This window comes from Oncorhynchus clarkii, chromosome 4 (assembly GCF_045791955.1).
Source record: "Oncorhynchus clarkii lewisi isolate Uvic-CL-2024 chromosome 4, UVic_Ocla_1.0, whole genome shotgun sequence".
In the NCBI taxonomy this organism is placed as follows: domain Eukaryota; kingdom Metazoa; phylum Chordata; class Actinopteri; order Salmoniformes; family Salmonidae; genus Oncorhynchus; species Oncorhynchus clarkii.
The window spans coordinates 57,185,257-57,208,513 of record NC_092150.1 but is presented as its reverse complement, the minus strand read 5'-3'; the positions used below and the strand labels follow the sequence as shown (position 1 = coordinate 57,208,513).

At 42.0% G+C, this 23,257-nt stretch overlaps 1 protein-coding gene across 1 annotated transcript; it reads left to right on the top strand.

The window, feature by feature from the left end:
* Positions 1–1,886: 1,886 nt before the first annotated feature.
* LOC139408013 (transmembrane protein 151B-like) lies at positions 1,887–22,479 on the top strand. The gene is made up of 3 exons (XM_071151855.1): positions 1,887–1,973; positions 20,703–20,711; positions 21,028–22,479. The coding sequence occupies exons 1-3, from the start codon at positions 1,887–1,889 to the stop codon at positions 22,477–22,479; spliced, it is 1,548 nt and encodes a 515-aa protein (XP_071007956.1).
* The last annotated feature ends 778 nt before the right edge of the window (positions 22,480–23,257 follow it).

Sequence of the window (23,257 nt, the reverse complement as noted above, 5' to 3'; positions counted from 1 at the left end):
TGTTAGTGTTACCAAGGATTACTTTAATGGGGCGGCAGGGTAGCCTAGTGGTTAGAGCGCTGGACTAGTAACCGGAAGGTTGCGAGTTCAAAACCCCCGAGCTGACAAGGTACAAATCTGTCGTTCTGCCCCTGAACAGGCAGTTAACCCACTGTTCCCAGGCCGTCATTGAAAATAAGAATTTGTTCTTAACTGACTTGCCTGGCTAAATAAAGGTAAAATAAAATAAAAAAAAAATAATACTATTCGTTATTTAATACTATTCATACTAGCTTTTCAACTTGCTGTCAAAAGTAGGCTAGCTGTTGCATATTTGTTCCTGCAGCTAATGTCATTAATGTTCCAAGTCCAATCCTACCTGGCCATACTTTTTGAATGATTAGATGCTGTAAGTTGATTACATCATGCTCACATAGTCACTGTGCCATCTAATAACTTCACTCTGGGGTGAGTCATATAACTGGATAAGGTCAAACTAGCCTGTTGGAAACTAATGGTAAAGGCTTGGATTTTCACTGAACCAAGGATGTTTTTCATTGAGTAGGCTATATATGGAGCAAAAATTACTGTATAAAATACATAATTCAAATACTGAGCTATATTGTATGCTCTAAAAACTGTGGCCCTTATTTTATAACAATACAATTGCTCAGAGGAAGAGATTTTGTTTGTATTACTTGCTTAACAACAAGTAATACTTTTTCTTCTCAAAAAGGTAGGGGTCAAAATTATTGACACCCCTGTTTTTTTTACATTTTTCTAAAAATGTTTTATGAGTTGGAGAACATATTGATAGGGCTCTTAGACCATTCCTCCATACAGAATCCTTCCAGATCCTTCATATCCTTTGTTTGTGCTTATGGATTGCACTCTTCAATTCAAACCACAGGTTTTCAATTGGTTACAAGTCTAGAGACTGAGATGGCAATTTAAAAAAATATATGTTGTGGCCAAAGAACCATTTTGTTGTGGATTTTGATGTGTGCTTGAGGTTATTGTCTTGCTGGAAGATCCACTTGCGGCCAAGTTTCAGCCTCCTGGCAGAGGCAACCAGGATTTTGGCAAAAATGTCCTGGTACTACTAAGTTCATGATGCCTTTGACCTTAACAAGGGCCCGAGGACCAGTGGTAGCAAAATAGCCCCATAACATCAAAGATCAACCACCATATTTTACAGTAGGTTTGAGGTTCTTTTCTGCTCATGCATTGTCATTTCGACACCAAACCCACCACTGGAGCTCTATTTTCATGTCATCCAACAAATGTAAACGCCTGGAGTTTGATAACGGGATTGGAACCGGTGCTTTGGTAAAATGACCTGAACATAGAGCTCTTTGGCTATGAGCATCAGTGGTGGGGTTGGCGTTGAAATGAGAATGCAAATGCCTTCTCAACACAAGTACTTGGAGAGGATTGCAATCACAACACATCACCAGGTGTGCTCTTATACGTTCTGCCTGTGCTGTCTCAGGGGGAAGCACATGTAGCCTAGTCTACAGACAAGCCTACTTGCCTTTGTCCTACAGCCTAGTAGTGTTTTTTTGTCCTAGTACCCCTTGTTGGGAAACAGTGCCTTAATCACTTGCAAGAGTATTTCGGAAGCACCTGCATCAAGGCGCAAAGGAGCCCATTTTTTCTACAGTGGACATATGAACCCAATACATTTCGCTTTGGATATAGGCTGCTGTAGCCATGCAGTGGCACCTCATGCTGTGGGGGAGAAGATGCTGCTTTACAATGGGAGCATGTCGTAGGGGTTTCCTCCCGCTATATTGGTTGGATTATGTAGCCTGGGGTAGGCTTGCTGGCTAGTTTACGTTGCACTGTGATTTGGACCTCGGTTTTACTAAGGTGATCCATGCCCCTGTGTTTTTGCTATTGTCAACATGTCCCCAGCATCGGCTGCAACGGCCAGTGAGAGCAGCACCACTACCGTTCCAGAGGAGGACACAGAAGAGAGCCCCCGCGAGGAGGTGAGAGAAGAGAAACGCTTTGTTTAGCTTGCGGCTGTACGAGAGCTGCTAAGCGAATCGTGCATTTGGCAAATGGTTCATATTCATATCATAGCTAAATCCCACGTAACCTGAGCCCTATTCCGATTCTGAGATATCGGTTCAATTACCCACTTGAAATGAAACGCATGATGCGCTGCATCAGCACATCTGCACCAATCTTGTTTTGTTTTGGCTACCGTTTATCACTGTAAATCGTATATGGTTTTGACCATATTATTAAATATGTGGTGTAGTTTGACTGTGCAAGTTTGTGTGCGTGTGTGTTTGCGCGTGAGCGTAGGTCAACTACGTGAGTGTGTGCTTGTTTTTCTCTCCCTTCCAGTCACTGAAATGGTCATGTCCCCATGAAATGGTCCCTCTCTGGTGCGTATCAAAAAGATTGACAGCCACCTGTCTGAGGACATATGACAGGCTATATGCTATTCCTGTCATGGTCTTCCAAGGCAAGGGATTATGAAAGCCCTTTTAATGTTAATTTACACAACAATTTTAACATTTAGGGGAATTTCACAAATTATTATTATTTATTATTATTTATAATTGTTACAATCAGGCCCTCTTGTGTTTACTGTCATTCTGAATAGGTTGGCATCAGGAAACACTCAATTGTATAACAATGTTTAATTGCTGGCTGGTTATATTCCGATCTGCTTTGTATAGCCAGGGATTGGATGATGATTTAGTAGAATGGTTTATTATCAGTAGATAGGATGTGTCACTAACCATTTTAATGTGTGAGTATTCATTACCTTACACTCACAGTTCCTATTATCACACTTCTGAATTAAACCTAGGGTTGAAGAATTCACATTTCCAATCAAGGTTTAAGTCTTGAGAGGTGCTAATGTTGAGTCAAACTTTTGTTTTACTCTACATTATTCTACATTGGGCCAATTATGACTTCTAACCATCAACATGGAAGTTGGCCAAGCAATATCTTTTCCATTAGCCCTTCTATTACACAATCGTTTTTTTTTTAATGTAACGCAGAGCCAGTCTTAACAATATAGAAGTGTCAGCTTGAAAGGAACTCAGTTGGAGGCACTAGATAGAACACACTAATAAGCCATTGCTCGAAATCGTTAAAATACAATGTGGACTATTGTAGCCTATAAAATACGTAATTTAAATTAAATGTCATGTAACAGGAAGTATGAATGAAAGCCTGTGAACCCAAATAAACCCTAAAATAATCGCTGACTTATCTAACACCCTCACTTTGTGCTTCATCAACACCATTTGTTGAACACACCTCTGGTGAAAATTAGATCACCTGAGAGGATCATCATTGTGGCTGTTTGGAGCTCCTATTCAGAATTCATCAGGGAGGTTTTTGTCTGTCATGTTTAATTGCTGTCACGGCTACAAATATGCGTTGGTCAATTTTTAGAACGATATTACATTACCTCCTAATATCTATCAAGAAGGCATTAAAACCACCCACACTGCATGTGAAAGAAAATCATTTTGAATTTTTGATATCATTAATTCATAATTCCAGCTGCCTCCACATTGATGATATTTAATTGCCTGGTGCATCTGTTTAACTTAGCTTCACCATTTAAATATTACGATTCCCGCTGCTTTTTCAATCAGCTTTTCTCAAATTCATCTTAAAATTTCAGAAGCAGTGACTGCAAAATGCTTTCTTAATAAAAAATATGAATCAAGTTACTTTTATAATTGACTCAACAATGGCTGTACTTGCTATTCTGCTTGCCTCTGGGGTTTCCCAAACCCTTTTTAAAACTGTGTTGTTGAGGGAAGTGGTCATGGAGAATATACAATATATTGATTTTTGCGATGCATGATATACATCAGAACAATAGATAGACAATCAAACGCGGTTGGGCACTGATGTTTGGAATTTAGGCCTGGCTCGCAGTAAGCGTTCCAATTAATCCCGAAGGTGTTCGATGCAGTTGAGATCAGGGCTCTGTGCGGCCAGTCAAGTTCTTCCACACCAATCTCAACAAACCATTTCTGTATGGACCTCACTTTGTGCACAGGGGCATTGTCATGCTGAAACAGGAAAGGGCCTTCCCCAAACTGTTGCCACAAAGTTGGAAGCATAGAATAGTCTAGAATGTAATTTTATGCTGTAGCGTTAAGATTTCCCTTCACTGGAACCAAGGAGCCTAGCCCAAACCATGAAAAACAGCCCCAGACCATAATTCCTCCTCCACCAAACTGGCACTATGCATTCAGGCAGGTAGCATGCTCCTGGCATCCGTCAAACCCAGATTCGTCCGTCGGACTGCCAGATGGTGAAGCGTGACTCATCACCCCAGAGAACGGAAACGCTCCAGAGTCCAATGGCAGCAAGCTTTACACCACTCCAGCCGACACATGGAAACCCATTTCATGAAGCTCCCGACGAACAGTTCCTGTGCTGAAGTTGCTTCCAGGGGCAGTTTGAAACACAGTAGTGAGTGTTGCAAATTAAAAGTCTTACTAAAAATAAAATGTAGTGTAATATCCACTGTGCTCAAATAGATTTATAACACAACAAGGATCCTTCAAATGCTAATATTAGATGAGTAGGCTTAGGGACACCACACCCACTACAATCAATTATTATCTCATGCCATGCTGCTTTAGTGCATATTATTTTATTGTCAATTCAGAAAGAGGGCACAACAGGGGCTGGAATGCAACAGGGGCTGGAAAGTGTGTCATGTTCGATTGATTACGGTGCTATTCGCTGCCAGTGAATAACTAATATTCCATTGTGGTAGCGTTATCAGCAGAAGGGGGAAATTCAGTGCTAAGCCCTCTGCCCTGTGGGGAGTTTTGTTTACAGGGGACCATGTCATGTGACAAGGTAAGGGGAGGATAATTATGGAGTGCTGTCAGGTCTGTGTTGTAAAAACCTGAAATACAGTTTGGTGAAACCTGTATTTAAATCCCCAAAAAGGTTGTCTATACAGTATTATTAACATGCAATAGAACCATGGAAAGAATTATATAACGTGAACACAATGCCTCCTCTTCCTAGCTGTTTACAGTGTCCTGCCCTCCTTGTGTATGGTACTGTTCAGTTCGGGTCCTACTAATCACCCCAAACAACCACAAACAGGTGTCCCAAATAACCCCAAACATTTACCCCAAACAACCACAAATAACCCCAAACAGTTACCCCAAAGACCCACAAACAACCCTAAACAGGTACCCTAAACAACCACAAACAACTCCTAACAGGTACCCCCAAACCAGTACCCCAACCACAAACAACCCCAGACAGGTATCCCAAACAACTACAAACAACCAAACAATGAGAAGCATCCAGCCCCCTGGTCTGCGAACCTCAGAACGCAACCACAAACAACCCCAAACAGGTACCCCAAACAACCCCACAAACAACTCCAAACAGGTGCCCCAAACAGGTACTCCAGACAACCCCAAAGAACAACTAACAACCCCAAAAAGGTACCTCAAACAACTAAAAACAACCCCAAACAAACCCAAACAAGTACCCCAAACAGGTACCTCAAGCAAACTTAAATAACCCACAAACAACCACAAGCAACCCCAAACAGGTACCCGAAACAACCAAACAGGTACTCCAAACAACCACGAACAACCCCAAACAACCCCATAACCCCAAATAGTTACCGCAAACAACCTTAAACAACCCCCATACAATCACAAGCAACCCCAAACAATGAGAAGCATCCAGCCGCCTGGTCTGCAAACCTCAAAGCGCAACCAAGCCCAAACAGGTACGCCAAACAATCCCAACAAGTACCCCAAACAACCCCAAACAGGTACCCCAAACAGGTACCCCGAACAACCCCAAATAGCCCCAAACAGGTACCGCAAACAACCCCAAACTGGTACCCCAAACAAACCCAAATAACGAGAAGCATCCAGCTGCAGATTATGCGTGATGATGCCACCTGATCTGCAAACCTCAAAGCGCAACCACAAACAGATACCCCAAACAAGTAACCCAAACAACCCAAAGCAGATACGCAACACAACCACAAACAATCACAACAAACCCAAACAACAAGAAGCATCCAGCTGTAGATTATGCATGCTGATGCCGCCTGGTCTGTGAACCTCAAAGCGCAAACACAAACAACCCCAAACAGGTACTCCAAAGACCCACAAACAACCCCAAAGAGGTACCTCAAACAGGTACCCTAAACAACTACACACAACCCCAAACAGGTACATTAAACAATGAGAAGCATCCAGCTGCAGATGTCGCCTGGTCCACACTAGTTCTGGCCCATGACATGATAAGCAAATGTATGAATGTTGTTTAGGGTACCTGTCTGGGGTTGTGTGTAGCGCTATAATCCATCCATCCTGGGGCTTTTTCCATCCCATAAGGCGTGACCAGCTTCTGATGCAGGCACTCGGGCTTGCAGTGCCCTGGGGTGGAAAAGATGCCACCAGCTTCATGGTGTCTGGATGAAATTACTGCAGGATTTAATTGGGATGGTTTGCTCTTTAACAGTTCACAATTTTGGAATACTATTCCAATCCTTAAAGTGTTTTAGATATCCATTTGAATACATACCATTTATATTATAAAATATAATTATTTAGCTAATACAGCTCATTTCACTTTTATTATGGTAGTCTTTACTGTATATTTGATCAGAAGACCCCTATATCCACATACGCCATTAACTGGGAGGGTTTCACATTCACTTGAAGTTGTTGGTAGTACAGTGTCTTGCGAAAGTATTCGGCCCCCTTGAACTTTGCGACCTTTTGCCACATTTCAGGCTTCAAACATAAAGATATAAAACTGTATTTTTTTGTGAAGAATCAACAACAAGTGGGACACAATCATGAAGTGGAACGACATTTATTGGATATTTCAAACTTTTTTAACAAATCAAAAACTGAAAAATTGGGCGTGCAAAATTATTCAGCCCCCTTAAGTTAATACTTTGTAGCGCCACCTTTTGCTGCGATTACAGCTGTAAGTCGCTTGGGGTATGTCTCTATCAGTTTTGCACATCGAGAGACTGAAATTTTTTCCCATTCCTCCTTGCAAAACAGCTCGAGCTCAGTGAGGTTGGATGGAGAGCATTTGTGAACAGCAGTTTTCAGTTCTTTCCACAGATTCTCGATTGGATTCAGGTCTGGACTTTGACTTGGCCATTCTAACACCTGGATATGTTTATTTTTGAACCATTCCATTGTAGATTTTGCTTTATGTTTTGGATCATTGTCTTGTTGGAAGACAAATCTCCGCCCCAGTCTCAGGTCTTTTGCAGACTCCATCAGGTTTTCTTCCAGAATGGTCCTGTATTTGGCTCCATCCATCTTCCCATCAATTTTAACCATCTTCCCTGTCCCTGCTGAAGAAAAGCAGGCCCAAACCATGATGCTGCCACCACCATGTTTGACAGTGGGTATGGTGTGTTCAGGGTGATGAGCTGTGTTGCTTTTACGCCAAACATAACGTTTTGCATTGTTGCCAAAAAGTTCAATTTTGGTTTCATCTGACCAGAGCACCTTCTTCCACATGTTTGGTGTGTCTCCCAGGTGGCTTGTGGCAAACTTTAAACAACACTTTTTATGGATATCTTTAAGAAATGGCTTTCTTCTTGCCACTCTTCCATAAAGGCCAGATTTGTGCAATATACGACTGATTGTTGTCCTATGGACAGAGTCTCCCACCTCAGCTGTAGATCTCTGCAGTTCATCTAGAGTGATCATGGGCCTCTTGGCTGCATCTCTGATCAGTCTTCTCCTTGTATGAGCTGAAAGTTTAGAGGGACGGCCAGGTCTTGGTAGATTTGCAGTGGTCTGATACTCCTTCCATTTCAATATTATCGCTTGCACAGTGCTCCTTGGGATGTTTAAAGCTTGGGAAATCTTTTTGTATCCAAATCCGGCTTTAAACTTCGTCACAACAGTATCTCGGACCTGCCTGGTGTGTTCCTTGTTCTTCATGATGCTCTCTGCGCTTTTAACGGACCTCTGAGACTATCACAGTGCAGGTGCATTTATACGGAGACTTGATTACACACAGGTGGATTGTATTTATCATCATTAGTCATTTAGGTCAACATTGGATCATTCAGAGATCCTCACTGAACTTCTGGAGAGAGTTTGCTGCACTGAAAGTAAAGGGGCCAAATACTTTCGCAAGGCACTGTATGTGAGGTTCTTGTATGTCATGGCGACAAACACCTGCAGTGTTTTCTCAATGACCTGAAATGGAAATGGGAAGATTCTCTTGAAGAGGTTGATCATGTGAAAGTTCAGATGAAGTGTGTGAGCCGTTTGATCATAACAAACTAAAGACATGAGCAAGCAGCTCTTTGGCGAATGTCACATAATTTGTATACCTTGTTTGTCATAATAACTAAGATTCAATGGTGTTTATTGGTGAGAAGCCGGGGGATTAGGTTGGAGTGACTAGGAGGGCTTCAGACACTTCTGTGTATAGCCGCGGGAAGTAGGGGTGCCGAGGGTGCTGCAGCACCCCCTGAAAAATTGGAGAAAAAGATGTAAAAAAATATCCATATTTCTTACTTTCTCACAAAAGTAGTGGACTGGGCCTTTACTTATTCCTGTATTAGGGGAGCGATATAGCCATCTGATGCGCAGGCAATTTTTATATATATTTTTAAACATTTAGTTTTTTCACAAAAGTAGTTAACTGGACCTTCTTTAGTAGTCCTGTACTAGCGGACCAATATAGCTGTCTATAGTGCGTGATTTTCTTTTTCTCCCGCACTACAGATTCTCAGCACCCCCAACATTTTCCCTTATATCCCAGCACATGGACACAATACGACCGTTTTCTAATGTTGAATTGTACCTTACATGGTGAAAACTATACATTGATTTCATTGTATATCCCACCAAGAGAAAATATTTTTATTAGATAGTATTCCAACTATATTAGATCCAGACAGGAATAATTATTTTAGCAGGTGACCTAAATCATACGTACATAAAAAAAAGTTTAGAGAGCCTCTAAAGAGGCTTAAAAATGTAATCTCTACAGGTAATGTAACAGGACACCTGGAGATTACTATTCCCAACTACAAAAAAACAATTCCTTTTTTTCACAAAGTAAGAAAAGCTATATTAAATGTACAACATTTTTATTTCCAAAAAATGCCCTCAACAATTCATGATATAGTGATATCGGATCATTTTCCGTTATCGTGCTTAAATACACCAATAGAAAATACACTTAGCAACAGAATTTGGAGCGTCTGTATTAACTAAGTAAATGACATTTATTTTAACCTTTGCCATTACAAATGTAGACGTAGAAGATAGAGAAAAAAACGACCCCTGATTTAATCTGGGATGCCTTTAAGGCGTACATTAGGGGAATGATAATCTCATACTCAGCAAAAGATAAATCTGATTTAGAAATTAACATAAAATAAAAATACATCTCTTAGAAAATTCTATAAAAATCATTACAAGGTAAAGAAGAAAATAAAATGTGAAATTATTCAGGAATACGATCTTTTACTATTGAAGAGAGTCAACAATTACAGGTTAATGTCAAATAAAGCATATTACTTAATGACAAATAGACCTGGTAAATATCTCACAGTTCAAGCAAAAAGAATACCAGTTATAATTTAAAAAGATAAACATACAAATGCATAAATTGGAAATAACATGATTAATTACATTTTAGAAAGCTTCTATGAAAATGTATATAAATCAGAATTAAACAACAGTTGGACAGATCCTATAGACTTCTTAGACTCAACAACCCTGAAGTGATTATCAGCAGAAAATCTATGTATAATTATTATTTTTTTTAATCACTAAAAACAGAGATCACCCAAAAATAAACATGATATACTGTTAAAACATTCACGTGGATAAAAGTACCAGGAAGGGAAGGCTTTCCCATATAATTCTATTTAGCGTTTTCTGACAAAGTAGCGCCCCACATGAAAACAAACATGGCACTTAATTCAGTAGTCAGTACTTCCTAGTTCCATGTATCAAACAGTTATTTCAGTTATATTAAAAGCAGGAAAAATCTGGAGTTCCCTACTGATTATAGACCCATAAGTTTAATGAACTGCGACAATAAAATAATAACAAATGTGATAAACTAGGTGTATGTGTGGGTCACTACTTCACATGAGAGCCATAATATTTTTTTAATTAAAATGTGTTTTCTGGCAAAAAAAAACTTCTGGAACGTGTAAACTTTCATGTGCCTTAATAACAAACTTGTATGCCATCTGAAAATACGAATAAAATAGTTAAATTACGAGCCTAGTTGGTTTAGCCACAGAAAAAGTCAGCAACCTTCCCGCTAGCCATGATTGGCTGAGAAGTGTCAAATTTATTTATTTTTTTTTTTTTTTGAATTTTACCCCTTTTTCTCCCCAATTTCGTAGTATCCAATTGTTGTAGTAGCTACTATCTTGTCTCATCGCTACAACTCCCGTACGGGCTCGGGAGAGACGAAGGTTGAAAGTCATGCGTCCTCCGATACACAACCAACCAAGCCGCTGCTTCTTTAACACAGCGCACATCCAACCCGGAAGCCAGCCGCACCAATGCGCGAACCCAGGACTCTGATGGCACAGCTGGCGCTGCAGTACAGCGCCCTTAACCACTGCGCCACCCGGGAGGCCCCAGAAGTGTCAATTTTAAAAGAATGTCACTGCGACAATTGTTAGCTTGGGTGCTTGACAGCTTTTGTTTGGACAGAACACTCGGATCAACCCTTAAAACCTCTTGGCGCACCGATCCCTTTAGCGGGATCATTTCATCCACTGAATTGCAGAGCGCAAAATTCAAATTAAATTACAAAAAAAAAAAATCATGAAATCACAAGTGCAATATACCAAAATACAGCTTAACTTGTTGTTAATCCACCTGGCGTGTCAGATTTCAATTTTTTTTTACAGCGAAAGCAAACCAAGCATTTATGTGAGGACCGCTCTCTCAGCAGACAAAACATTACAAACAGCTAGCAGCAAAGTAGATTGATCACAAAAGTCAGAAAAGCAATAAAAATGAATGGCTTACCTTTGATGATCTTCGGATGTTTGCACTCACGAGACTCCCAGTTACACAATAAATGTTTGTTTTGTTCGATAAAGATTATTTTTATATCCAAAAACCTCCATTTGGTTGGCGCGTTTTGTTGAGTAATCCACCGGCTCGTGCAGGTCACGACGGGCAGGCGAAAATTCCAAATAGTATCCGTAAAGTTCGTAGAAACATGTCAAACGTTTTTATAATCAATCCTCGGGTTGTATTTACAATAAATAATCGATAATATTTCAACCGGATGGTAGCCTTTTCAATAGGAGAGAGAGAGAAAATATCTGCTCCAGGCTGCTCGCGTACGCACAAATCTGGGGACACCCAGCTATCCACTGACACGATGTGATCATTCTTGCTAATTTTTCAGAATAAAAGCCTGAAACTATGTATAAAGACTGTTCACACCATGTGGAAGCCATAGGGAAAGGAATCTGGTTGATATCCCTTTAAATGGAGGGTAGGCATGCAATGGAACAGAGAGGTTTCACAATAACAGCACTTCCTGGTTGGATTTTCCTCAGGTTTTCACCAGCAATATCAGTTCTGTTATACTCACAGACAATATTTTGACAGTTTTGGAAACTTTAGAGTGTTTGGAAAAATAACGTTCCCAAAGTAAACCGCCTATTTCTCAGGACCAGATGCTAGAATATGCATATAATTGACAGCTTGGGATAGAAAACACTCTAAAGTTTCCAAAACTGTCAAAATATTGTCTGTGAGAATTTTTATTTTACCTTTATTTAACCTCTTTGATCTCTAGGGGCGCTATTTCATTTTTGGATAAAAAACGTTCCCGTTTTAAGCGCGATATTTTGTCACGAAAAGATGCTCGACTATGCATATTCTTGACAGTTTTTGAAAGAAAACACTCTGAAGTTTCAGAATCTGCAAAGATATTGTCTGTAAGTGCCCCAGAACTCATTCTACAGGCGAAACCAAGATGATGCGTCAACCAGGAAATGAGCAGAATCTCTGAAGCTCTGTTTTCCATTGTCTTCTTATATGGCTGTGATTGCGCAAGGAATGAGCCTACACTTTCTGTCGTTCCCCCAAGGTGTTAGCAGCATTGTGACGTATTTGTAGGCATATCATTGGAAGATTGACCATAAGAGACTACATTTTCCAAGTGTCCGCCTGGTGTCCTGCGTGGAATTCGGTGCGCAAACGCCAGCTGCTTGTACTTTTCCATTTGTTTGAGGGGAGAAACCATGCTTCCACGAACGATATATCATTGAAGAGATATGTGAAAAACACCTTGAGGATTGATTCTAAACAACGTTTGCCATGTTTTCAGTCGATATTATGGAGTTAATTTGGAAAAAAGTTCGCGTTTTGAGGACTGAATTTTCGTTTTTTTTTTGGTAGCCAAATGTGATGTAGAAAACGGAGCTATTTCGAATTCACAAAGAATCTTTTTTGGAAAAACTGAGCATCTGCTATCTAACTGAGAGTCTCTTCATTGAAAACATCCGAAGTTCTTCAAAGGTAAATTATTTTATTTGAAGGCTTTTATGTTTTTGTTGAAATCTTGCGTGCTGGATGCTAACGCTAATGCTAACGCTAAATGCTACGCTAGCTAGCCACTTTTACACAAATGATTGTTTTCCTATGGTTGAGAAGCATATTTTGAAAATCTGAGATGACAGTGTTGTTTACAAAAGGCTAAGCTTGAGAGATGGCATATTTTATTCATTTCATTTGCGATTTTCATGAATAGTTAACGTTGCGTTATGGTAATGAGCTTAGGTCTGTAAATAGAATCCCGGATCCGGGTTTGGTAGACGCAACAGGTTAACTAGGCAAGTCAGTTAAGAACATATTCTTGTTTTAAATTACAGCCTAGGAACAGTGGGTTAATTGCCTGTTCAGGAGCAGAATGACAGATTTGTCAGCTCGGGGGTTTGAACTTGCAACCTTCCGGTTACTAGTCCAACGCTCTAACCACTAGGCTACCCTGTCGCCCCGAGTATAACAGAACTGATATTGCAGGCGAAAGCCTAAGAAAAATCCAATCAGGAAGTGACTCATGTTTTGAAACCGTTGTCTTCCTATGCACCCCTATTGGCCACTGAAAGGGATATCAACCAGATTCCCTTTTCTACGTATTCCCTAAGGTGTCTACAGCATTGTGACGTAGTTTCACGCCTTTATGTGGAAGAATGAGCGTAAACGACTACATTGCGTAAGTGGCCAGCTGAGGGCTCTCAGAGTGATTCTTGCGTAAAAGACCGAGGTAGTCATTTTTCCTCTCGCTCCTACTGAAAAGCCAATTGTCCCGGTTGATATATTATCGAATAGATATTTGAAAAACACCTTGAGGTTTGATTATAAAAAACGTTTGCCATGTTTCTGTCGATATTATGGATATAATTAGATTTTTTTTTCTCGGCGTTGTCGTGACCGCTATTTCCGGTGGATTTCTGAACATAACGTGACAAGCAAACGGAGGAATTTTGGGTAGAAAAATAATCTTTATGGAACAAAAGGAACATTTGCTGTCTAACTGGGAGTCTCGTCAGTGAAAACATCCGAAGATCATCAAAGGTAAATGGTTAATTTGATTGCTTTTCTGATTTTCGTGACCAAGCTTCCTGCTGCTAGCTGGACATAATGCTATGCTAGGCTATCGATAAACTTACACAAACGCTTGTCTTGCTTTGGCTGTAAAGCATATTTTCAAAGTCTGAGATGACAGGGTGATTAACAAAATGATAAGCTGTGTTCCACTATATTTCACTTGTGATTTCATGAATATTAATATTTTCTAGTAATATTTTTTGACCGTTGCGCAATGCTAATTAGTGTAGTTGATGACAATTCTCCCGGATCCGGGATGGGTAGTTTCAAGTTAACAAAAGGCTAAGCTGTGTTTTCCTATATTGCTCTTGTGATGTCTTGAATATAAATATTTTTAGTAATATTCTTTGAACGTAGCGCTGTGCAATTCAGCGGTTGTTGATGACAATTATCCCGTTAACGAGATTGCAGCCATAACAAGTTAACCTGTTGCGACGACCAAACCCGGATCCGGGATTCTATTTATAGACCTAAGCTCATTACCATAACGCAACGTTAACTATTCATGAAAATCGCAAATGAAATGAAATAAATATGCTAGCTCTCAAGCTTAGCCTTTTGTTAACAACACTGTCATCTCAGATTTTCAAAATATGCTTTTCAACCATAGGAAAACAATCATTTGTGTAACAGTAGCTAGCTTGCGTAGCATTTAGCGTTAGCATTAGCGTTAGCATTAGCGTTAGCATTTAGCAGGCAACTATCACAAAAACAAGTAAAGCCTTCAAATAAAATAACTTACCTTTGAAGAACTTCTGATGTTTTCAATGAGGAGACTCTCAGTTAGATAGCAGATGCTCCGTTTTTCCAAAAAGATCCTTTGTGTATTAGAAATAGCTCCGTTTTGTACATCACATTTGGCTACCAAAAAAAAAAAAAAAAAAAAAAAAAAAAAAAACGAAAATTCAGCCCTCAAAACGCGAACTTTTTTCCAAATTAACTCCATAATATCGACTGAAACATGGCAAACGTGGTTTAGAATCAATCCTCAAGGTGTTTTTCCACATATCTCTTCAATGATATATCCTTCGTGGAAGCCTGGTTTCTCCTTGCTCTCAAATGGAAAAATAATTGCACCTGGCTTTACGCTCCAATTTCGACGCAGGGACACCAGGCGGACACTTGGAAAATGTAGTCTCTTATGGTCAATCTTCCAATGATATGCCTACAAATACGTCACAATGCTGCTAACACTTTGGGGGAACGACAGAAAGTGTAGGCTCATTCCTTGCGCAATCACAGCCATATAAGGAGACAATGGAAAACAGAGCTTCAGAAATTCTGCTCATTTCCTGGTTGATGCATCATCTTGGTTTCGCCTGTAGAATGAGTTCTGGGGCACTTACAGACAATATCTTTGCAGATTCTAAAACTTCAGAGTGTTTTCATTCAAAAACTGTCAAGAATATGCATAGTCGAGCATCTTTTCGTGACAAAATATCGCGCTTAAAACGGGAACGTTTTTTATCCAAAAATGAAATAGCGCCCCTAGAGATCAAAGATGTTAAGAGGGTGTGAACAATGCTAAATGGGTGTAGACAAAGAAGAGCTCTCCAGTAGTAGTAGCAAAACATTCAAAGGCCATTTTCTCAAAAGTGAGGTTACAAGTTGATCAACTTTCAAAGCAGAATTACTTTCCCATTGTTCCTCAAATGCAGTGTATGATATACCATATTGTAGCTCTGAGTCTCTGCTTTTATCCAATGTAAAAAACACAATTTCAAATTTTGCAAAATAAGACCGGATCATGGCAGTCGGTCACAAATCTTACAAGCAATAGACTGTCCAAAGTATTTTAGACTAATGGACCTTGAATAATAGATGTTGATGCCAAAAATACTTTTGGTGGTCTTGAATGGCCTTTTCTATTCAAAACTTTGGAAGCTTTAAATTTTCCTGCTGAAATAATAGATTTAATACAGATATTATAGAAAATGTCCTAAAGCAAAAATATACACAAATAATACATTTTCTGATGAAATTGCTTTAGAAAGTGGCACAAGACAGGGATGTCCCCTCTCCCCCCTCCTGTTTGCACTGGCACTTGAACCTCTTGCAGAAAGAATTAGACAGGACCCAAACATATCAGGTATCAGTGTTGGTAAACATGAATATGAACTAAACATATTTGCAGATGAACTCCTGATATACCTGACCAACATTGAAAACTAAATGCCCCCTTGGTATATTTTCAGAATACTCAAAAATATCAGGATATAAAATTAATCTGGAAAAAAACAATATAATATTCATAGGGAAAATAAATAGAAGAACTCACAATCTACAGCAATCCTTTAAGTGGACCACAAAAAATATTAAATACTTAGCTGACAATAAACAAATATATAACTTACTTAACAATATGTGACCGACCGGCTCAATTCAGTCTTATGTAGCAAAATTTGAAATTGTTTTTTATTTTTACATTGGAGTAGAGAAAAAGTAGAGACTCAGAGCTAGAAAATTGTATATCATACACTACAGTTGGGAACAATGAGAAAGTAATTATTTTTGACAAAATTAGAAACGTGTAATATCTGAAAATGTAGCTAAGACTATCTTACCCGTATACATGGATGGACGCTTCTCCCTCTCTGTCACGGATGCCATGGTTGACCTAAATTTGAAGTAATCCGGAGACAGGTTTTTTATACAACAGCCTTCTCTTTTTCACTTCCTCTGCATATTTGCAATCAAATGCCAGAATTTTCTCCATCTCCTTAGCTATCATTCTTTAATTCCATCCTGCATTCCACTGATTTCAAATCTCGGTCCTCCAGAAAGTGGAGAGCAACAGTTTTGCAGTTCTACTACGTGATACCTTTTAAAAAAGCAGCGTTAGAAAGGATTACCTACATATACTGACCAGCTCATGTTATAGACAGACACGTGCAACCTGGCAGACCAATCCGAACTCATCTCTCGGCAAGTCCAGCCCCCCATTATCTCAGCCAATCATGGCTAGCGGGAAGGTTCCTCACTTTTTCCGTAGCTAAACTAAGGCTCGTAATTTAACATTTTTTTTCTTCATATTTCCAGATAGCATACAAGTTTGTAATTAAGGGACATGAAAGTTCACATGTTTCAAAATGTCTCTCCTACCCACAGTTTCCTGAAACGAGTCACATATGAAAGCAGATTTAATTCAATGGTACAATCTTCCCATAAATCTTACAGGTAGTATAAGCCTCTTCAGAATGTAATGGAATGTATTTATTTTTGGTAATACCAATTACCCCACCGAAGACATTCTTTAAAAAAGCATACCCGGTCATAGAATCAAAAATAAAGGTTTACATCTTCCTAAGTGTGAGGGAGTTTTTAACCTTCCAGACTTGGAATTGTATCAACTCACTACCCAAGGCCTTTACATGTGCCATATAGTTAAATGCACTAAAGGGGAACAATCGGTACATATTGAAGATACTCATGCTTATCCCCAGAATCTTTTTATTTTCAAAGGATAAAGTTAACAACTTCATAATTAAGAACGCTATAACAATATGGAAGAAAAATACACTTATTCTACAAGAACAAATATCACTCCCTACGGAGCAATCCTTGAATAGCTTTTCAGAATTAACCAATAAATTGGTCCACATGGAATACTAAAGGCATAGATACTGTAAATGACTTGGTAACAGGAAATACATTTATTTCCATTATATCATTCAAAATCTATTTTGGTCTGACCAATGTAGATATTTTCAAATCGATGCAACTTAAAAGTTACATAAAGTTTTATTTGAAATATTTTGGACATCAGAGCAACCTTGAGGGAAAGAGATGTTCACATGATAGGTAAGACATACACAATCTTGCAGAGAGCATACAGTATCCAACCTATCCAATTCATTAGAAAAAATATAAACTATTGGAACCAAGACTTAAAAATAACTGATGTTGGCACAAGGAATGTTGGAGCATAACTAATGAAATGACAGTAAACGAAAATGTAAACTTAATCCAGTATAAAATATTGTATAGAATTAATTTATTATACAATTGACAAAATAAAAAATTCTACAGCACTGATGGATATACCTCAGCAGAGTCATATCTTAAGTGTAAAACTAAAAATGACTCAATAATCCATGCTTTCTAGGAATGCTATGACGTCCAAAAGTAATGGGCAGAGCTATAAAGTTGTCTGTCAGAAGTATTACAATGTAAATGCACTTTTAATCTGTCTGTCTGCATATTTCAAGACATGGCATATGGGGGTATAGTGAGATACCCAATGGGCTGATTCTCTTCTCATCACTCATCTTGAAAAAATGTATACATAGTCGACCGAGAAAAACAAATCTGTACAATTTAAGGCCATGTGGCAAACAATAATGCAGGCACTAGGGAAGGGAGTGTGAGCGTGCGGATCTGGGCTGATGAGATGTAGTCGTTGTTTGTGTGCGTCTGTAAATCAATGTTCGCATGTGTATGTTTGGAAAAAATATGAAAAATTGAATAGTATAAATTTAAAAAAGAAATGGAAACAAAAAGATTCTCGTGGTGAGGTTGATCGTGTGAAAGTTCAGATAAAGTCTGAACTGTTTGATCATAACAAGCAAAGACATGAGCAAGCAGCTCTTTGCTCATACATAAGATACAGTATGTCAAAGCACTTAGAAAGCTGTAATATTTCATGTGTTGCAAAGAGTAGTTGCTTTTGCCTCAAATTCTTTCAAGTTTACTGTTTCTGTCAGGTGCGTGAATGAGGACCCAAAAGCGAATTAACGTTAACAGAGCTTCTTTAATAACAAAACAAAACGTAGGCTCAGATGGACCGGCAGGTTCCGACAGGACAGGACAAGGTTGCAGCAAACATGACGATAGTCTGGCTCAGGCATGAAACACAAACAAGAATCCGACAAGGACAGGAACAGAAACAGAGAGAGATATAGGGACCTAATCAGAGGGAAAAAGGGAACAGGTGGGAAACGGGGTGAATGGGTAGTTAGAGGAGACAAGGAACAGCTGGGAGAAAGCGGGGGAGAAAAGGTAACCTAACAACGACCAGCAGAGGGAGACAGGGTGAAGGGAAAGGACAGAGACAAGACACAACATGACAGTACCCCCCCACTCACCGAGCGCCTCCTGGCGCACTCGAGGAGGAAACCTGGCGGCAACGGAGGAAATCCTCGATCAGCGCACGGTCCAGCACGTCCCGAGAGGGAACCCAACTCCTCTCCTCAGGACCGTACCCCTCCCAATCGACAAGGTACTGGTGACCACGGCCCCGAGGACGCATGTCCAAAATCCTGCGGACCCTGTAGATGGGTGCGCCCTCGACAAGGATGGGGGGGGGGGGGGGGGGCGACGAGCGGGGGCGCGAAGAACGGGCTTAATACAGGAGACATGGAAGACCGGGTGGACGCGACGAAGGTATCGCGGAAGAAGAAGTCGAACTGCGACAGGATTAATGACCCGAGAAATACGGAACGGACCAATGAACCGCGGGGTCAACTTGCGAGAAGCCGTCTTAAGGGGAAGGTTCTGAGTGGAGAGCCAAACTCTCTGACCGCGACAATATCTAGGACTCTTAGTTCTACGCTTATTAGCAGCCCTCACAGTCTGCGCCCTATAACTGCAAAGTGCAGACCTGACCCTCTTCCAGGTGCGCTCGCAACGTTGGACAAAAGCCTGAGCGGAGGGGACGCTGGACTCGGCGAACTGAGATGAGAACAGCGGAGGCTGGTACCCGAGGCTACTCTGAAAAGGAGATAGCCCGGTCGCAGACGAAGGAAGCGAGTTGTGGGCGTATTCTGCCCAGGGGAGCTGTTCTGACCAAGACGCAGGGTTGCGAAAAGAAAGACTGCGTAAGATGCGACCAATAGTCTGATTGGCCCGTTCTGCTTGACCGTTAGACTGGGGGTGAAAGCCGGAAGAGAGACTGACGGAAGCCCCAATCAAACGGCAAAACTCCTTCCAAAATTGAGACGTGAATTGCGGACCTCTGTCCGAAACGACGTCTGACGGAAGGCCATGAATTCTGAAAACATTCTCGATGATGATTTGTGCCGTCTCTTTAGCAGAAGGAAGCTTAGCAAGGGGAATGAAATGAGCCGCCTTAGAGAACCTATCGACAACCGTAAGAATAACAGTCTTCCCCGCTGACGAAGGCAGTCCGGTGACAAAATCTAAGGCGATGTGAGACCACGGTCGAGAGGGAATAGGAAGCGGCCTGAGACGGCCGGCAGGAGGAGAGTTACCGGACTTAGTCTGCGCGCAGACCGAACAAGCAGCCACGAAACGACGCGTGTCATGCTCCCGGGTGGGCCACCAAAAACGCTGGCGAATGGAAGCAAGCGTACCCCGAACGCCAGGGTGGCCGGCTAACTTGGCAGAGTGAGCCCACTGAAGAACGGCCAGACGAGTAGGAACGGGAACGAAAAGAAGGTTCCTAGGACAAGCGCGCGGCGACGGAGTGTGAGTGAGCGCTTGTTTTACCTGCCTCTCAATTCCCCAGACAGTCAACCCGACAACACGCCCCTCAGGGAGAATCCCCTCGGGGTCAGTGGAGGCTACTGAAGAACTGAAGAGACGAGACAAAGCATCAGGCTTGGTGTTCTTAGAGCCCGGACGATAAGAAATCACGAACTCGAAACGAGCGAAAAACAGCGCCCAACGCGCCTGACGCGCATTAAGTCGTTTGGCAGAACGGATGTACTCAAGGTTCCTATGGTCAGTCCAAACGACAAAAGGAACGGTCGCCCCCTCCAACCACTGTCGCCATTCGCCTAGGTCTCAACGGCATGTCGAGCAGCAGACACTTCCTGCTCGTGTCTGCCTAGCATCGCTCCCTGGATCCCGACGGCTGAGTGGAGAGGATCCGAAGTCGCTGGGTCCATTCTTGGTCGGATTCTTCTGTCAGGTGCGTGAATGAGGACCCAAAAGCGAATTAACGTTAACAGAGCTTCTTTAATAACAAAACAAAACGTAGGCTCAGATGGACCGGCAGGTTCCGACAGGACAGGACAAGGTTGCAGCAAACATGACGATAGTCTGGCTCAGGCATGAAACACAAACAAGAATCCGACAAGGACAGGAACAGAAACAGAGAGAGATATAGGGACCTAATCAGAGGGAAAAAGGGAACAGGTGGGAAACGGGGTGAATGGGTAGTTAGAGGAGACAAGGAACAGCTGGGAGAAAGCGGGGGAGAAAAGGTAACCTAACAACGACCAGCAGAGGGAGACAGGGTGAAGGGAAAGGACAGAGACAAGACACAACATGACAGTTTCTATAGAGTTATTTAAAAGATAGCTATTGCTTCAAATATCCATCAATTCATCATTCTCATTGTGCATTTGATATGTATTTTCTCACTGTATGTATAATGGTTAGCACAACAATGCTTACAGGTATGTTTTCCCAGACTCATTGCTATTTTCTTTCTCCATTTCCCCCTGTGCAGCAGCGGCCCCTGAAGCAGTCCCTCAGTAAGTCCCTGTGCAGGGATAGCCACTGGAAATGCCTGCTCCTGTCCCTACTCATGTACGGCTGCGTGGGGGCCATGACCTGGTGCCACGTGACTAAGGTGACGCGGCTTTCCTTCGACAGTGCCTACAAGGTCAAGTCAATGATGTACCACGAAAGCCCCTGCTCCAACGGATACATCTACATTCCTGTGGCCTTCATGGTCATGCTATACGTGGTCTACCTGGTGGAGTGCTGGCACTGCCGCACCCACAACGCACTGCTGTACAAGGTGGACGTGGAGAGTGTGGGCGCGCGCATCGGGTGCATGCAGCAGGCCACACCCTGCATCTGGTGGAAGGCCATCAGCTACCATTATGTGCGGCGCACGCGGCAAGTGACACGCTACCGTAACGGTGACGCCTACACCACCACGCAAGTGTATCACCAGCGTGTCAACACGCACGTGGCCGAGGCGGAGTTTAACTACGGCAACTGCGGCGTGAACGACATCTCCAAGCAGCTGCAGGGCCTGGACAGCTTCCCCGTCACCAAGCTGAGGTTCACCAAGTGCTTTAGCTTTGCCAATGTGGAGTCGGAGAACTCCTACCTAACCCAGCGGGCCCGCTTCTTCACCGAGAACGAGGGCCTGGACGACTACATGGAGGCCCGCGAGGGCATGCACCTGAAGAATGTAGACTTTAAGGAGTACATGATTGCCTATTCAGACCTGGACCACCTGCCCTGGTACGTGTCCAACTACGTGTTTTGGGCAGCCGCTGCCTTCACCTTCTCCTGGCCGCTGCGTGTGCTGACCGAGTACCGCACAGCCTACCTCCACTACCATGTGGAGAAGCTGTTCGGCTTCGACTGTGTCCCTGTCACACCGTCCGAGGAGCGACCATACTGCCACCACATCCCTAGGGTCAACACCATCGAAAGCACCGAGCTGGAGTGGCACATCCGCTCCAACCAGCAGCTGGTGCCCAGCTATTCCGAGGCTGTGCTCATGGACCTTGCTCAACTTTCCTCAGGTGGCGGCAGCAATGGTAACACTTACTCGGTGTGCGGCAGCTATGGCAGCTACCGACAGAACTGTGAGCGCTGCCACTGCACCATCAGCAGCTCATCCATCTTCTCGCGCAGTGCTCTGAGCATCTGCAATGGGACTAGCCCACATATCCCCTTCAGCGCTAGCCGTTTCTCATTGTCGCGGCTGTACGGCTCGCGGCGCAGCTGCTTGTGGCGGAGCAGCGGCAGCCTCAACGAGACATCGTGCCCCACAGAGAGCACGCGCTGCCTGACACCGTCGGACCAGCCAGCTAGTGAGGAGAACCCGCCGGACTACCAGGACGCACTCTACTTCCCCGTGCTCATTGTGCACCGCAACGAGGGCTGCCTGAACCATTCGCTGCACATGAACGGATCCTGCGTGGAGACCCCCCTATGACTCCCACCTAGTCTAGACCTGAACAAGGAATGTAATGTCACTGTCCTTTCTCTCTGGAGGTTGATGACTGAATAATATATCTTTTTTTCCCTTCCAGGGAAGGCTTATATGGATCTAGTTTTCCCCCCCAATTGGACCACAGAACGACACACCAATGGCATTCCGGACCCCTTCCAGACCTCTTTCAACACAGTTTGTCAAAGACAAACTCCATACAGTACTGGGTTAAATGCACCTTTTGGATGCTCACTCCACCTTTCCAATACCTTCCCTTGTAGCCCAGCCCATCTCAAATGAGGTGTCCTCCAATGATATGTTCATCGTAGTAAGTAATAGACAATGTAACTATCTCAAAGAATGTTTGAAAAAACGATATTCACAAGCATAGTCAGTCTGAGACAAATGGACTTAGTGTTCTGAGAATAATGTTGCACAACACCACCATTCTGGACCAATCACAATGCTCTGTTCATATCAGTTCATGCTAGCTTCCACATGACCTATAAATAGAGGAGATGTGTAAGCAAGGTACACTAACAGGCATTTGGCCTAAGAATAAACTCCAACTTAAATCATAGTGCATTTTGTGCAACTTTAATGAGAACATCTGTTTGTGATGTTGGATTAAATTGATTAAATTTGTTATTTTGTGAGAGGCTTAGAAGGGATATCTTGTGACTGAAAATCCCAACACAGCTCAACAGTAGAGGCCTCCATTGGAGATGACTCATAAGTGGGGCGTGAACTTAAGGAACATAAACAATATTTATTCAAGCAT